General features: G+C 39.8%; 1 protein-coding gene across 2 annotated transcripts in view; it reads left to right on the forward strand.

Annotated features, from left to right (window-relative positions):
• LOC118400744 (vesicular glutamate transporter 3-like) overlaps positions 1 to 16,656 on the forward strand; it is a 38,766-nt gene extending 22,110 nt beyond the window's left edge. The window contains exons 6-12 of one of the 2 annotated variants that reach the window (XM_035797748.2): positions 3,126 to 3,212; positions 6,239 to 6,381; positions 6,684 to 6,833; positions 7,402 to 7,534; positions 8,689 to 8,799; positions 13,453 to 13,580; positions 13,865 to 16,656. In XM_035797748.2, the coding sequence (XP_035653641.1) occupies positions 3,126 to 3,212; positions 6,239 to 6,381; positions 6,684 to 6,833; positions 7,402 to 7,534; positions 8,689 to 8,799; positions 13,453 to 13,580; positions 13,865 to 14,194 (1,082 nt within the window). In that variant the 3' untranslated portion in view covers positions 14,195 to 16,656. The remainder of the gene's footprint in view (positions 1 to 3,125; positions 3,213 to 6,238; positions 6,382 to 6,683; positions 6,834 to 7,401; positions 7,535 to 8,688; positions 8,800 to 13,452; positions 13,581 to 13,864) is intronic. The other variant, XM_035797749.2, reaches the window with a different exon arrangement.
• Positions 16,657 to 16,912: the final 256 nt, after the last annotated feature.

Below are 16,912 nucleotides of genomic sequence, written 5' to 3' on the forward strand. Positions count from 1 at the left end.
GTATAATCTGCGTTAATTTGGTTGAGTTTACAAAACCAGGTCAGATATAGGTCAACCATATACCATAAATATACTTAATACTAATTACCAAGTCAAAACAACCAAAAGATGAACTTCTAATTTAGTCAACTTTATTGTAACATGTAAAAAGACTACAAAATAGTACAGCTTTTTATTGTTGGATTCATCATTTGATTTAACTAGAATAAACAAAAATATAGGCCTACTCAATAACATACTTTTTTGTGGTGGTGACTGGAATCTGCAGCGTATAGTATGTTGAGCAACCTAGCCAGCTAGCTAATTCAGAGAGAATGGGATTGTCTTTTTCTCCCCTTTTTAACATTACAAGCAACAATGGAAATCGACAACGTCTGTTTTTTCATCTGTTTCTGTGTTTTCCAATCCTGGAGTCTGAGACCCAATGGGAAAGGTGTCATAGAGAAACAGAATGTAGCTACTGTATATGGGAATATAGCTAAGACAATTAGCCTACTAGCAAACTATCATCAGAGACAGTACAGACAACTTCCTCCAATATCTCTGCTAACATTATTAGATGTTTTTTTTAGGGTTTAAGCCTATATATAGCTAGACCTAGCTACCCAGCTAGTTGTTGTGTTATCCTGCTAGCATAAAACTTATGGTGTTTGCCAAAACGAATAAGCTAGCTAGTGTTTACTTTAAAAAGGAACTATTCATAGGTGTGTTGACACAAGCTAACATTAACATGCTGGGTGTGTCTCATTTAATAACCTTGGTAATGGATACCCCGAGAACAAGGTTCAGGGAAGATAAGACCATGATCGAACCCAGCTAGCTTGCTATTTGCCCTCTGTAGGTAGCTAGCTAGATAAAGTTAGCTGTCAAGGCATGGAAAGTCTGTGGATGTTAATTAAGTTAGGAAGCTAACATTAGCTAGCTAGTTTTTGGTATTCTGCAGGATGATTTAGAATATGTAGAATGCTAGCTAGATAGCTAACTACCTATGCTAAATTATCCAGCTCAATTTCTGTATCCAAAAAGCAAAAAAATTGCATGGAAAACCGACCTTCTCTCTCCTATGTGGACGTGTTTGCCTCCTATATAACCTTTTGTCTCCTATACAACCTCTCCTGTACAACCAATCTCTTATGGCTGTATTTTGCTCAAAACTTTCTTCTCGATCTCAGTACCACTGTCACTGTGAGTCAGTCAACACAAATTGTGGGCACGTTAGAGGTTGTTGTTATTTCGAGTGCAGTGGGCAGATATTGACGTGATCACAATCAAATCAAACTTTATTTGTCACATGCACCGAACATTACATGTGTAGACCTTACCGTGAAATGCTTACTTACTTACAAGCCCTTAACCAACAGTACAGATCAAGAAAGAGTTTAAAAAATATTTACCAAATAAACTAAAGTAAAAAATTATGAAAAGAAACTCAATAAAATAACAATAACGAGGCTAAATACAGGGGGTACCGGTACAGAGTCAATGTGTGGGGGTACAGGTTAGTCGAGGTCATTTGAACATGTAGGTAGGGCTGAAGTGACTATGCAGTGACTATAAAACAGTGAGTAGCAGAAGTGTAAAAAACAAATGGGGGGGGGGTCAATGTAAATAATCCGTTGTCCATTTGGTTAATTGTTCAGCAGTTTTATGGCTTGGGGGTAGAAGCTTTTAAGGAGCCTTTTGGTCCTAGACTTGGCACTCCGGTACAATTTGCCGTGCGGAAGCAGAGAGAACAGTCTATGACTTGGGTGACTGGAGTTTTTGCAAATTTTTGGGGCTTTCCTCTAACACCGCCTAGTATATAGCTCCTGGATGATAGGAAGCTTGGCCCTAGTGATGTACTGGGCCGTACGCACTACCCTCTGTATGTAGTGCCTTAATAAAGATGCCTTAAATAAATAAGTGCACTAATGCATCCAAAGTGAGCATGTTCTTCAACTGTGAAACCCTTGCCAGGTTACATGATAAAATAAGGGGTTGTCTTATATTATTATGACCATTTTAAGTGCATTTATAAACATATTATTTAACCAAGCTTAATAGGTTACAATTTGGCAAGCACTGAATGACTATCCCCAAATGTTTGCCGTAACTGTTAATTCATCCTTTGTCAAGCCCCACCCTCCTTAGCTACAATTGCTTTACATGTAAAATTCACTGTTAAACAATTTAACAATTTAAACTATTTATTTATGTAAAACCCTGTTTTTGGCATAGTGCTCATAAGCTTCCATGAATTTCAAAAGAAAGCAGGACCTGGGCCTGGGCATCATACTCCAGAGCCCTTTATAGCTTATGTTGTCAATGAGGTGGTTGGTTTTAAATTGGCTAATATTTATAATGTGGTGTGTTCAGGTGAAAAATGGTGTGTTCAGATCTTATCGGAAACCTGAACATTTGTAACAAGCATGGTAACAAACCTTAGTTTACATCTCTGTAATTACAGACTGCAGGTACCACCAGTTACATGTTGTTAGTACAGTGTAACTAGGAATTATTACAATGCTATACATATGTAATTACACTGTAATAAGGACCCCTTAAAATGATGTGTTACAGAGGTGGTTTCCTTTTGCAGAAGTCGGCTGTTGTTCTCCCCCGAAAATGCATTAAAACAGCCATCTTTCATAATAAACTGGAGCCATGACAACCGGTGCTTCCAAACCCTTTTGACATCACTTCTGAATTAAAGATTGCCCTCACACACTTCACCTGCTCATTCTGAAGGAGCTTGCTCGCTGGCCTATTCAAATGGAGAGTGTTTATAAGGCCATCAGATAATAACATATACATTAAAACATCCTCTCCCAAGGATGGTGCCAATAAGTCCAAATTTGATGAATCCAATAGGGTTGCAGTTGCATGACATTTACACTAACTGAGATTATTCATGTTTTTGTGACAAGTCATACTTTTTTCTAGTAGTCCTTTTCTAGTGATGAAGAAGAGTTGCTGAGGTGCTGCAGAGTAATGATCATGTAATAGTCTAAGCTTTTTTCAGTCAAAGCTAGTTTTGATACCAGGGCATCACTACTTAGTCATTTTATTGGGGTTTCATTTAGATGCTGACCAAAGAGAACTACGACATTGGCATGTTCATTGTTTTCCATTTTCTTTATCTCCAGGTTCATATGCAGGTGCTGTGATTGCCATGCCTTTAGCAGGAGTACTGGTTCAGTTCGTTGGATGGCCCTCAGTCTTCTATATCTATGGTAAGATTTTTTTTTAAATCAATATTAAATTGCTAAATTGAACCCATGTGGATTATATAGGTGTGGTTTACAATTATTTCATACAGGAATGCATACAAAGGTTTGCATATTGAGTTTTGGTTGGGAAAATCATTGCAATGCATGCACTGATGTTCAGATACTCTAGATGGCGGAAATGACCAAAGATAGTGATCTTTGTAAAAACAGGGAGATGTCTATGATCTAACTAGCGATAGGGGGGAAAAGTGTCTTGAGTTTCTAAATGTATATTCATTCTCAACTTAATTACTTATATGACTTCAGAACAGCTTTCACAAGACCTGGCCCAACTATGATAAAGTACAGTAGGTGGGTGATTCCCATTTGAGCAACATTCCACACAGTGTGACATGCAAAAGCACCACAGTCATTATGTCATTAGTATTACACCAGTCTTAGATTGTTCACTAATTTCTTTGCTTTGTCTGTTTTATCAAATTCATTTGAATTATTGTTTGATTAAGATATTCACACAATCTCATAAGACAGTTTGTGCCTGCTGCGTTTCAATATCATTTCCGTAGCTCTCTTGTGATCTAATCACATGATTAATTAACTGAAATTAAAGTTTTCCTGTCCGGGATTCCTACCTAATTACAGTGCCTTCGGAAAGTATTCAGACCCTTTGACTTTTCCACATTTTGTTACATTACAGCCTTATTCTAAAATACGTTTTTTAAATCCTCATCTACACACAACACACCATAATGACAAAGCAAAAACAGGTTTTGAGACATTTTTGCTAATTTATTCCCCCGCTAAAAACTGAAATATCACATTTCCATAAGTATTCAGATCCTTTACTCAGCACTTTTTTGAGGCAACTTGCAGCGATCACAGCCTCAAGTTTTCTTTGGTATAACGCTACAAATTTGGCACATATGTATTTGCGGAGTTTCTCCAATTCTTCTCTGCAGATCCTCTCAAGCTCTATCAGGTTGGATGGGGAGTGTTTCTGCACAGCTATTTTCAGGTCTCTCCAGAGATGTTCGATCGGGTTTAAGTTAGGGCTCTGGCTGGGCCACTCAAGGACATTCAGAGACTTGTCCCGAAGCCTCTTGTCACGCCTTGGTCTTAGTATTTTCTGTTTTCTTTATTTATTTGGTCAGGCCAGGGTGTGACATGGGTTATTGTGGTGTGTTTTTTGTCTTGGGGTTTTGTGGGGTGTCTAATTAGTCTATGGCTGCCTGAGGCAGTTCTCAATCAGAGTCAGGTGATTTATCGTTGTCTCTGATTGGGAACCATATTTAGGCAGCCATATTCTGTGAGTGTTTTCGTGGGTCATTGTTCCTGTCTTTGTGTTTGCACCAGATAGGGCTGTTTCGGTTTTTCACTTTTCATTTATTTTGTAGTTTCCGCTTGTATTGTTTTTTCCTTCATTAAAAATTATATCATGAATCATCATCACGCTGCATTTTGGTCCGATCCTTGTTCTACCTCTTCGTCAGAGGAGGAGATAGAAGAGAGCCGTTACACCTCTCCTCCGTTGTCTTGGCTGTGTGTTTAAGGTCGTTGTCCTGTTGGAAGGTGAACCTTCGCCGCAGTCTAAGGTCCTGAGTACTCTAGAGCAGGTTTTCATCAAGGATCTCTGTACTTTGCTTCATTCATCTTTGCATCGTTCCTGGCTAGTCTCCCAGTCCCTGCCGCTGAAAAACATCTCCACAGCATGATGCTGCCACCATCTTGCTTCACCATAGGGATGGTGCCAGGTTTCCTCCAGACGTGACGCTTGGCATTCAGGCTAAAGAGTTCAATCTTGGTTTCATCAGACCAGAGAATCTTGTTTCTCATGGTCCGAGAGTCTTTAGGTGTCTTTTGGCAAACTCCAGCGGGCTGTCATGCGCCTTTTACTGAGGAGAGGCTTCCGTCTGGCCACTCAACCATAAAGGCCTGATTTGGTGGAGTACTGCAGAGATGGTTGTCCTTCTGGAAGGTTCTTCATCTCCACAGAGGAACTCTGGAGCTGTGTAAGAGTGACCGTCGGGTTCTTGGTCACCTCCCTGATTAAGGCCTTCCTCCCCCGATTGTTCAGTTTGGCCGGGCGGAAAGCTCTAGGAAGAATCTTGGTGGTTCCAAATTTCTTCAATTTAAGAATGATGGAGGTCACTGTGTTCTTGGGGACCTTCAATGCTGCAGATTTTTTTTGGTACCCCTCCCCAGAACTGTGCCTCTACACAATTCTGTCTTGAAGCTCTACGGACAATTCCCTCGACCTCATGGCTTGGTTTTTGCTCTAAAATGCACTGTCAACTGTGGGACCTTCTATAGACAGGTGTGTGCCTTTACAAATAATTTCCAATCTATTGAATTTACCACAGGTGGACTCCAATTCAGTTGTAGAAACATCTCAAGGATGATCAATGGAAACAGGATACACCTGACCTCAATTTCGAGTCTCATAGCAAAGGATCATAATACTAAATATTTCCGTTTTTATTTTTTGCAAAAATCTCTAAACCTGTTTTTGTTTTGTTAGAATTGGTCAATGCCCAGTTATTACTAGGCTGCCATATCACTTACATGTACATTGAGATGGATAGAGGGTGCACTTGCTACAAAGCCTGTTTAGCATGGGCAGCATCATTGAAGGCTTTCATAATTTTAAAGTAGACAACTGGGGGAGACTTCCTATGGGTTCAGGAGGGATCATGGAATTCATTCCTCGTCAGCGGGAGAGATGATCCAATGAATGAGGTGTGCCGTCTTTCCATCTCTATGATCTATAACAAAGCCCTTAGGGCGGTTTCTCGGACACAGATTAAGCCTAGTCCTTAACTAAAAAACATTTTCAATGCAGATTCCCAATGGAGCTTGTTTTTTAGTGCAGGACTATGCTTAATACGTGACCAGGAATCTGTCCCTAAGTGCTTCATAGTTACAATATGAACCGTAATCTGGAAGTCTAGTAAAAACAGACTATTTTGTTATACCCATATGACAATAAGAGCATTGGTGATGACCTGTGTTGTTTATTTCTGTACATTCAGGTGTATTTGGGATCATATGGTACATCTTCTGGCTCCTGCTTGCCTATGGGAGCCCAGCCGCCCACCCCACTATAAGCAATGAGGAGAGGATCTACATAGAGACCACCATTGGCGAGGGGGTCAAAATATTGAGCGCCACTGAGGTATGCTGCTACTCACTCTGGCTGCTGTCAGATACATTATCGTAGTATAATAAAGATTTATGTTATTTCAAATATCATGCTCTTGTGAGTACTTATAGAAGTTTTGTGACACACGTGTAAGATATAAGCAAGATTGACAAGAGACTTAAGCCAGGTTAACAACAGTAGGCTTCCTATTTGAGTGCTGTTGACCCCTGAAATCGATGGCACGCTTGAAAATGAAAACATAACCCAATACATAACCCAGGTTGACCCCTGAGATTGTCAGTGAGATCAGATCCCCTATTTCCGGCCCACCACAGAAATTCAAGACTCCATGGCTCCGTTTCTTCACCTCCATGCCTGTCTATGCCATCATCGTGGCTAACTTCTGCCGTAGCTGGACCTTCTATCTGCTCCTGATCAGCCAGCCGGCCTATTTCGAGGAGGTGTTCGGCTTCTCTATCGGCAAGGTGGGTCTTCTCTGTATGGTGTAGATCTAACACATCTCTTTGCAATTTGTTATCCATAGTAAATGGAACAACACTCTTATTATCATAAGACTCAAGTGGATCATCATTTATTTTCAACTTCGAGATTGTCTTTCATCAGAGAAAGTACAGTATATTAGAGAAATGTTTGACATAATACTGAAAAGAAAATGTCAAAATGAACTGCATGACACATGTATCTACAGTACAATCTAGAGCACTGTTTCCCAAACCTCTAGCCTGTCCACGCATTTGATGTGTTCCAGAACTAGCACAGCTGATTCAAAAGGTCACCTAATCATCAAGCTCCTCATGAGTTAAATCAGCTGTGCTAGTTCTGGAATACATTAAATAGGAGGGTACTCTGGGGGCTACTCGAGGACAGGTTTGGGAAACACTGGTCTAGAGCAACTTTTCCCAAACTCTGTCCTGTGAACTCCAAGGGGTTCACATTTTGTTTTTTTGCCCTAGCAGATTAAAATAATCAACTCATCATCTAGCATCATGCTCTTACCATCATTTCTGGGTGTTGTTTTGTTCCTCCACAAAGGTGGGGCTCCTGTCTGCTGTTCCTCACATGGTGATGACCATCGTAGTGCCAATCGGTGGCCAGCTGGCCGACTTCCTACGCAGTCGTAAAATCATGTCAACTACAAATGTCCGGAAAATCATGAACTGCGGAGGTATAGTACCCAGGACAGAGGGAATTAATTTCCCTTACATTGTACCTACAGTGCCTTCAGAAAGTATTCATTCCCCTTGACTTATTCCACATTTTGTCGTGAATTCAGAATGGATTCAATTACATCTATGCACAATACCCCATAATAACAAAGTAAAAACATGTTTTTAGAAATTGTTTCAAATTTCTTGAAGAGGAAATACAGAAATATCTCATTTACATAAGTATTCACACACCTGAGTCAATACTTTTCACCTTTGGCAGCGATTACAGCTGTGAGTCTTTCTGGATTGGTCTTTTAAGAGCTATACATACCTTGATTGTGCAACATTTGTCCATTATTATTTTCAAAATGTTTCAAGCTCTGTCAAATTGGTCGTCTATCATTGCTAGACAACATTTTCAGGACTTGCCATAGATTTTCAAGTAGATTTAAGTCAAAACTGCAACTTGGCCACTCAGGAACATTCACTGTATTTTTGGTAAGCAACTCCAGGGTAGATTTTGGCTTGTGTTTTAGGTTATTGTCCTGCTGAAAGGTACAGTGTCTGGTGGAAAGCTGACTGAACCAGGTTGTCCTCTATGATTTTGCCTGTACTTAACTCCAACTTGTTTTTCAGTATCACTTTAGTGCCTTATTGCAAACAGAATGCATGTTTTTTAAATATTTTTATTCTGTACAGGTTTCCTTCTTTTCACCCTGTCAGTTAGGTTAGTATTGTGGAGTAACTGCAATGTTGTTGATCCATCCTCAGTTTTCTCCTATCACACCCATTAAACTCTGTAACTGTTTCAAAGTCACTATTGGCATGGTGAAATCTCTTCATCTCCGGCAACTGAAAGGACGCACATGTATATTTGTATATTTGATTCTATACTTTCTTATAACCATTATGGCATGTCCTTCTACTAATGTTCATGTCCTTCTACTAATATTCAATTCCAGGACATTTTGAAAACATTTGTAGGTTCATTTGTAACGTTAACTGAAAACAAATTGAGACTCCCTTGGAACGTTACCTAATGTTGTAGAAATGTTCACTGTTTCCTGGGTATTATACTGTATCAGGGTTGATGAAGCTAGTAAAGCATTGCATACAAATCAGGATTTGGTAAGGTAGCCTTCGATCTTTGTGTGCCCTGTGACCCCTGCAGGTTTTGGTATGGAAGCCACTCTGCTGCTGGTGGTGGGTTTCAGTCACACACGTGGTGTTGCCATCTCCTTCCTGGTGTTGGCTGTGGGCTTCAGTGGCTTTGCCATCTCAGGTATAAAAGCTTCAGTTCAGCATCACTTTAGATGTATTTATAACATTTATCAAGTGAGATTACAGACATAATTATTTGTGTGCCTCTGTTGTAAAGTTGTGAATCCAAGAATAAATGTTGAGTCTGGAGGTGTATCACTCTCTTACGGCTGCTGAACTATGTTTGATAAGCCTCAGTTCAAGATTCACAGTTTATTCTCCACGTGCACAGAATACAACAGGTGTAAAACAGTACAGTGAAATGATTACCTTGAGCTCTTTCTGAACAATGCAGGGATAGTAATAATAATATACACTAGCGTTCAAAAGTTTGGGGTCACTTATAAATGTCCTTGTTTTCCATGAAAACATACATGAAATGAGTTGCAAAATTGACAATGTTACAAATAATGATTTTCAATTGAAATAATAATTGTGTCCTTCAAACCTTCAAACACTTTCGTCAAAAAAAAAAAAATCCAATTGCAGAAATTACAGCCTTGCAGACCTTTGGCATTCTAGTTGTCAATTTGTTGAGGTAATCTGAAAATATTTCACCCCATGCTTCCTGAAGCACTTCCTCCAAGTTGGATTGGCTTGATGGGCACTTCTTACGTACCATACGGTCAAGCTGCTCCCACAACAGCTCAATAGGGTTGAGATCAGGTGACTGTGCTGGCCACTCCATTACAGAGAGAATACCGGCTGACTGCTTCTTCCCTAAGTAGTTCTTGCATAATTTGGAGCTGTGCTTTGGGTCATTGTCCTGTTGTAGGAGGAAATTGGCTCCAATTAAGCAGCGTCCACAGGGTATGGCATGGCATTGCAAAATGGAGTGATAGCCTTCCTTCTTCAAGATCCCTTTAACCCTGTACAAATCTCCCACTTTACCACCCCCAAAGCACCCCCAGACCTTCACATTGCCTCCCCCATGCTTGACAGATGGTGTCAAGTACTCCTCCAGCATCTTTTCATTCTTTCTCCATCTCACAAATGTTCTTCCTCGTAATCTGAACACCTCAAACTTAGATGTGTCTGTCCATTATACTTTTCCCAATCTTCCTCTTTCCATTGTCTTTGTTCTTTTGACCATCTTAATCTTTTATTTTTATTGTCCAATCTGAGATATGGCTTTTTCTTTGCAACTCTGCCTAGAAGGCCAGCATCCCGGAGTCGCCTCTTCCTGTTGACGTTGAGACTGGTGTTTTGAGGGTACTATTTAACTTGTGAGGCATCTGTTTCTCAAACTAGACACTCTAATGTACATGTCCTCTTGCACATTGGGGCTCCGGGGCCTCCCACTCCTCTTTCTATTCTGGTTAGAGACCATTTGTGCTGTTATGTGAAGGGAGTAATACACAGCATTGTACGAGATCTTCAGTTTCTTGGCAATTTCTCCCATGGAATAGCCTTCTTTTGTTTCTGGCCATTTTGATCATGTAATCGAACACACAAATGCTGATTTTTTTATGTATTTTTTATTTCACCTTTATTTAACCAGGTAGGCTAGTTGAGAACACCTTTATTTAACCAGGTAGGCTAGTTGAGAACACCTTTATTTAACCAGGTAGGCTAGTTGAGAACACCTTTATTTAACCAGGTAGGCTAGTTGAGAACACCTTTATTTAACCAGGTAGGCTAGTTGAGAACACCTTTATTTAACCAGGTAGGCTAGTTGAGAACACCTTTATTTAACCAGGTAGGCTAGTTGAGAACACCTTTATTTAACCAGGTAGGCTAGTTGAGAACACCTTTATTTAACCAGGTAGGCTAGTTGAGAACACCTTTATTTAACCGGGTAGGCTAGTTGAGAACACCTTTATTTAACCAGGTAGGCTAGTTGAGAACACCTTTATTTAACCAGGTAGGCTAGTTGAGAACACCTTTATTTAACCAGGTAGGCTAGTTGAGAACACCTTTATTTAACCGGGTAGGCTAGTTGAGAACACCTTTATTTAACCAGGTAGGCTAGTTGAGAACACCTTTATTTAACCAGGTAGGCTAGTTGAGAACACCTTTATTTAACCAGGTAGGCTAGTTGAGAACACCTTTATTTAACCAGGGAGGCTAGTTGAGAACACCTTTATTTAACCAGGTAGGCTAGTTGAGAACACCTTTATTTAACCGGGTAGGCTAGTTGAGAACACCTTTATTTAACCAGGTAGGCTAGTTGAGAACACCTTTATTTAACCAGGTAGGCTAGTTGAGAACACCTTTATTTAACCAGGTAGGCTAGTTGAGAACACCTTTATTTAACCAGGTAGGCTAGTTGAGAACACCTTTATTTAACCGGGTAGGCTAGTTGAGAACACCTTTATTTAACCAGGTAGGCTAGTTGAGAACACCTTTATTTAACCGGGTAGGCTAGTTGAGAACACCTTTATTTAACCAGGTAGGCTAGTTGAGAACACCTTTATTTAACCAGGTAGGCTAGTTGAGAACACCTTTATTTAACCAGGTAGGCTAGTTGAGAACACCTTTATTTAACCGGGTAGGCTAGTTGAGAACACCTTTATTTAACCAGGTAGGCTAGTTGAGAACACCTTTATTTAACCAGGTAGGCTAGTTGAGAACACCTTTATTTAACCAGGTAGGCTAGTTGAGAACACCTTTATTTAACCAGGTAGGCTAGTTGAGAACACCTTTATTTAACCAGGTAGGCTAGTTGAGAACACCTTTATTTAACCAGGTAGGCTAGTTGAGAACACCTTTATTTAACCGGGTAGGCTAGTTGAGAACACCTTTATTTAACCAGGTAGGCTAGTTGAGAACACCTTTATTTAACCAGGTAGGCTAGTTGAGAACACCTTTATTTAACCAGGTAGGCTAGTTGAGAACACCTTTATTTAACCAGGTAGGCTAGTTGAGAACACCTTTATTTAACCGGGTAGGCTAGTTGAGAACACCTTTATTTAACCAGGTAGGCTAGTTGAGAACACCTTTATTTAACCAGGTAGGCTAGTTGAGAACACCTTTATTTAACCAGGTAGGCTAGTTGAGAACACCTTTATTTAACCAGGTAGGCTAGTTGAGAACACCTTTATTTAACCAGGTAGGCTAGTTGAGAACACCTTTATTTAACCAGGTAGGCTAGTTGAGAACACCTTTATTTAACCAGGTAGGCTAGTTGAGAACACCTTTATTTAACCAGGTAGGCTAGTTGAGAACACCTTTATTTAACCAGGTAGGCTAGTTGAGAACACCTTTATTTAACCGGGTAGGCTAGTTGAGAACACCTTTATTTAACCAGGGAGGCTAGTTGAGAACAAGTTCTCATTTACAACTGCGACCTGGCCAAGATAAAGCAAAGCAGTGTGACACAGACAACAACACAGAGTCACACATGGAGTAAACAATAAACAAGCCAATAACACAAACAAGTCAATGACACAGTAGAAAAAGGAAAGTCTATATACAGTGTGTGCAAAAGGCATGAGGAGGTAGGCAATAATAGGCCATAGGAGCGAATAATTACAATTTAGCAGATTAACACTGGACTGATAAATTAGCATATGATGATGTGCAAGTAGAGATACTGGTGTGCAAAAGAGCAGAAAAGTAAATAAAATGAAAACAGTATGGGGATGAGGTTGGTAGATTGGGTGGGCTATTTACAGATGGACTATGTACAGCTGCAGTGATCGGTTAGCTGCTCAGATAGTTGATGTTTAAAGTTGGTGAGGGAAATAAAAGTCTCCAACTTCAGCGATTTTTGCAATTCATTCCAGTCACTGGCAGCAGAGAACTGGAAGGAAAGGCGGCCAAATTAGGTGTTGGCTTTGGGGATGATCCGTGAGATATACCTGCTGGAACGTGCACTACGGGTGGGTGTTGTTATCGTGACCAGTGAACTGAGATAAGGTGGCACTTTACCTAGCATAGACTTATAGATGACCTGGAGCCAGTGGGTCTGGCGACGAATATGTAGCGAGGGCCAGCCGACTAGAGAATACAGGTCGCAGTGGTGGGTGGTATAAGGTGATTTGGTAACAAAACGGATGGCACTGTGATAGACTGCATCCAGTTTGCTGAGTAGAGTGTTGGAAGCTATCTGATGCTCCAGACACTCAACTAGTCTAAAGAAGGCCAGTTTTATTGCTTATTTAACCAGGACAACAGTTTTCAGCTGTGCTAAAATAATTGCAAAATGGTTTTCTAATGATCAATTAGCCTTTTAAAATTATAAACCTGGATTAGCTAACACAACGTGCCATTGGAAAACAGGAGTGATAGTTGCTGATGATGGGCCTCTGTAGATATTCCATAAAAAGTCTGTTTTTTCCAGCTATAATAGTCATTTACAACATTAACAATGTCTACACTGTATTTCTGATCAATTTGATGTTATTTTAATGGACAAAATGTTTTGCTTTTCTTTCAAAAACAAGGACATTTATAAGTGACCCCAAACTTTTGAATGGTAGTGTATATAATAATACATTAATAAAATGTATTCATATACATTACTGTTTGGCTAAATGGTTATTTATTCATCCAAATGGATGTTCCCAAAAACATTTCTAAGAGACACCATGAGTAGTGTATGGTATTCAATATCTAATAATAAATAATACATGATGGGATTTCATGTAGTGCTTTTTAATTACCCAAAGATCATTTGATAGTGGCATAAACAATTTACTCTGATGGACTGTACTTGTTACTGTATCCCCAGGGTTCAACGTAAACCACTTGGACATTGCCCCTCGCTATGCCAGTATCCTAATGGGCATCTCCAATGGCGTTGGTACACTGTCTGGAATGGTGTGCCCCCTTATCGTTGGAGCACTGACTAAACACAAGGTATTGTAGCATTCAACATTACAGACAAATTCTAACAGCTGTCAATGAGATTAGCAAAATGAGCCAGGATAAGACTACGGCATCAATATTATTAAGTCCCTTAGATGGCAGACAAAACTCCCCCTGAGGGACTTCCTAATATGAATACCGTATAGGACACGACTAACACGACTGGTGAATGACACAATGAGATACTGGTTTTATAACATTGTAAATGAAATCAAACGTTATATCAGACAAGTGTGACAGTTTGGTCACTGACTCAAGTCTTTCTCCCTCTTTAGACCCGTCTGGAGTGGCAAAACGTGTTTGTGATTGCCGCCATGGTGCACTACACAGGGGTCATCTTCTATGCTATCTTTGCCTCGGGCGACAAGCAGGACTGGGCCGACCCGGAGAGCACCAGCGACGATAAGATTGGCATCATCGACGAAGATGAGCTGGCCGAAGAGACGGAGCTCAACAGCGAGATTGCCATGGCACCCAAGAAGAGCTATGGAACCACAGAGAACCCATCGAGCTGGAAGAAGAAGAGAGGAGTCACCATGCAGCAGGATGAGGATGATGGGAACTCCCACCATGGTAATGGGAACTACCAGGAGCAGTATCAGTGATGTGCCCTAAGTATCAGGGACATTGGCTGTCCTTGTTCTTCACCTTTATCCTGAAGCGTGCACTTGCACACTTTCTCACATGGCTTCAACAATGGTGGAAACTCCCTCCAGCCAAGCCTTTCACCAATCCTATGCTTTAATATCCATGTGGCGTGTGCAAATGCCCACTTCTGGAAAAGGGTAGAAAACCGAGACACAAAATGATCTCTATCTCCCTATTCGATATATAGTGCACTACTACTACCGAGAATAGGGTGGCACTTGAGAAGCACTGCAGGACTTCCCCTTCACGTCGACATCAAGTGAATGAAGGGTATAGTGACATACTTAGGGTGCTGTTAAAAAATAATTGACTCTTGGAAAGGGGGTAATTTGAGAGGACTTTGCCTTCACGTCAACATCCAGTAAGTAAGTTTCAGCAGCAATTGGTCAATTACCACAAACTTGCTTTTTGTTGTTGTTTGGTCATTTTATCCATTTGACGGTTTTACCTCGTACTGAGACATCTTTACATTATCGTGTGGTCCCTGATGATGTCACATTTCACTAACCAGGTGTTGCGTCTGAGGCTGAGTAAGTGGTGTCAATTGAGAAAGAAATGAGATACATTTTTCTGGTAGGAACTCACCGATGAAGGGACATTACAATTTGTATAAAATAAAAATAAATATATATATTCTGTACAGTACCAGTCAAGTTTGGACACACCTACTCATTCAAGGGATTTTCTTTATTTTTACAATTTTCTACTTTGTAGAATAATAGTGAAGACATCAAAACTATGAAATAACAAATATTGAATCATGTAGTAACCAAAAAATGTAGATTATTTATTTGAGATTCTTCAAACTAGTCACCCTTTGCCTTGATGACAGCTTTCCACAATCTTGGTATTCTATCAACCAGCTTCATGAGGTAGTCACCTGGAATGCATTTAAATTACCAGGTGTGCCTTGTTAAAAGTACATTTCTTATCTTCTTCATGCTTTTGAGCCAATCAGTTGTGTTGTGACAAGGTATATATAGGTGGTATACAGAAGATAGCCCTATTTGGTAAAAGACCAAGTCCATATTATGGTAAGAACAGCTCAAATAAGCAAAGAAAACGACAGTCCATCACTATTTTAAGAAATCATGGTCAGTCAATCTGGAATTTTCGATAACTTTGAAAGTTTCTTTATCTGCAATCGCAAAAAACCATCAAGCGTTATGATGAAACTGGCTCTCATGAGGATCGCCACAGGAAAAGAAGACCCAGAGTTACCTCTGCTGCAGAGGATAAGTTCATTAGAGTTAACTGCATCTCAGATTGCAGCCCAAAAAAATGCTTTGTGAGACGCAGAGTAGGTGAACGGATTATCTCCTCATGTGTGGTTCCCACCATGAAGCATGGAGGAGGTGTGGTGGTGTGGGAGTGCCTTGCTGGTGACACTGTCAGGGATTTATTTACAATGTAGAAAATAATACAAATAAAGAAAAACCCTTGAAGGTGTGTCCTAACTTTAACTTGTACTGTATATTAATTCAGCAATGTAAATGTATGCAATATTGGTATAATGCTGCCTTCAAATGCTCCTTGGAGTCTCATTTGCCATTTGTGAAGTTGTAAATACAACACGATTGTGTTCAAGTTCTAAAGTCGGAACAATTATCCAACCAATGAGATTTTAGCTAGCTAGATGAGCTAGCTAACGTTGCTAATAATAAAGTAAGCTAGCGTGATGACGTAGCCGACAATAACGTCAAACTAGCTATTATCCACAACTGCTGACCAACGTTCTTTGCACAGTATGGGCAGATGAAACATACTGGAGTATGGCTTACCTTTAATTGAATGTGAATAGTTTTGTTTTGTGTCAGTTATGCAACTAAGGGGACGTGCATATCATGAATGTGACTGGTTTGCTTTCAGCATTATTGAAGTAAACCACAGTGTTAAAAGTATAGGCCTTTTTTGTTGTTGCTTGTAACAATTTGCTACTGTTTAGTGACAATACTCTACCACAGCTCTCAGCCTGCTGTCCATGCCTTTACCAGGCCCTGGTCCCACTGTTTCCTTTTAATACACTAGTTTCAGCATTGCTATGTGTATTTATGGAACTGTAAGCTCTCAGTAGGACAAATATACTGTGGAATGTAAAACTGTGCACATATTCTCCAAGTGGGTTGAAGTCACATATCATCATGTAATCATCTACTATTGATCTATTTGATATTCATGTTCATTTACTCATTTTTTTTATTGTCTGAATAAGGGGTTGATTGACTACTCCTCAAATATAAAAAATCTTTAAAAATGATGTATATAGTGTCAAATTATTACTGCTATTTATAGGACTTATGGGACAGTGATTTTTCCGTTTTTTTGTATAGTATGTAATTATTTGTCATTCCATTGTTTGATAAATGCACTTTACTATTTTCAGATTGTCCAGCGTTTAACTTGAATATTGTCTATTCTGTATTGAGAACTTTGTTTAAAAAAAATAAACAACCTGAACAAGTCTTAACTATGGATCACTGAGTAATGTGAACCGAGTTGTCCTTTATTCCACCATTGATTGTTCATTTCAAAGTTCTTTGAGGCAAATCCACCATCAAGTGCAATATGTCAATTTCTCTAACTCAAAATAAATCTTACAGTTTGAAACCCCCAATTTGTCCTCTTGTAAACGGGGGGCTGCAGTCATGCTTGTGTGAACTGATTATATACACTCA

Source organism: Oncorhynchus keta, chromosome 22 (genome assembly GCF_023373465.1).
Source record: "Oncorhynchus keta strain PuntledgeMale-10-30-2019 chromosome 22, Oket_V2, whole genome shotgun sequence".
Lineage (NCBI taxonomy): Eukaryota > Metazoa > Chordata > Actinopteri > Salmoniformes > Salmonidae > Oncorhynchus > Oncorhynchus keta.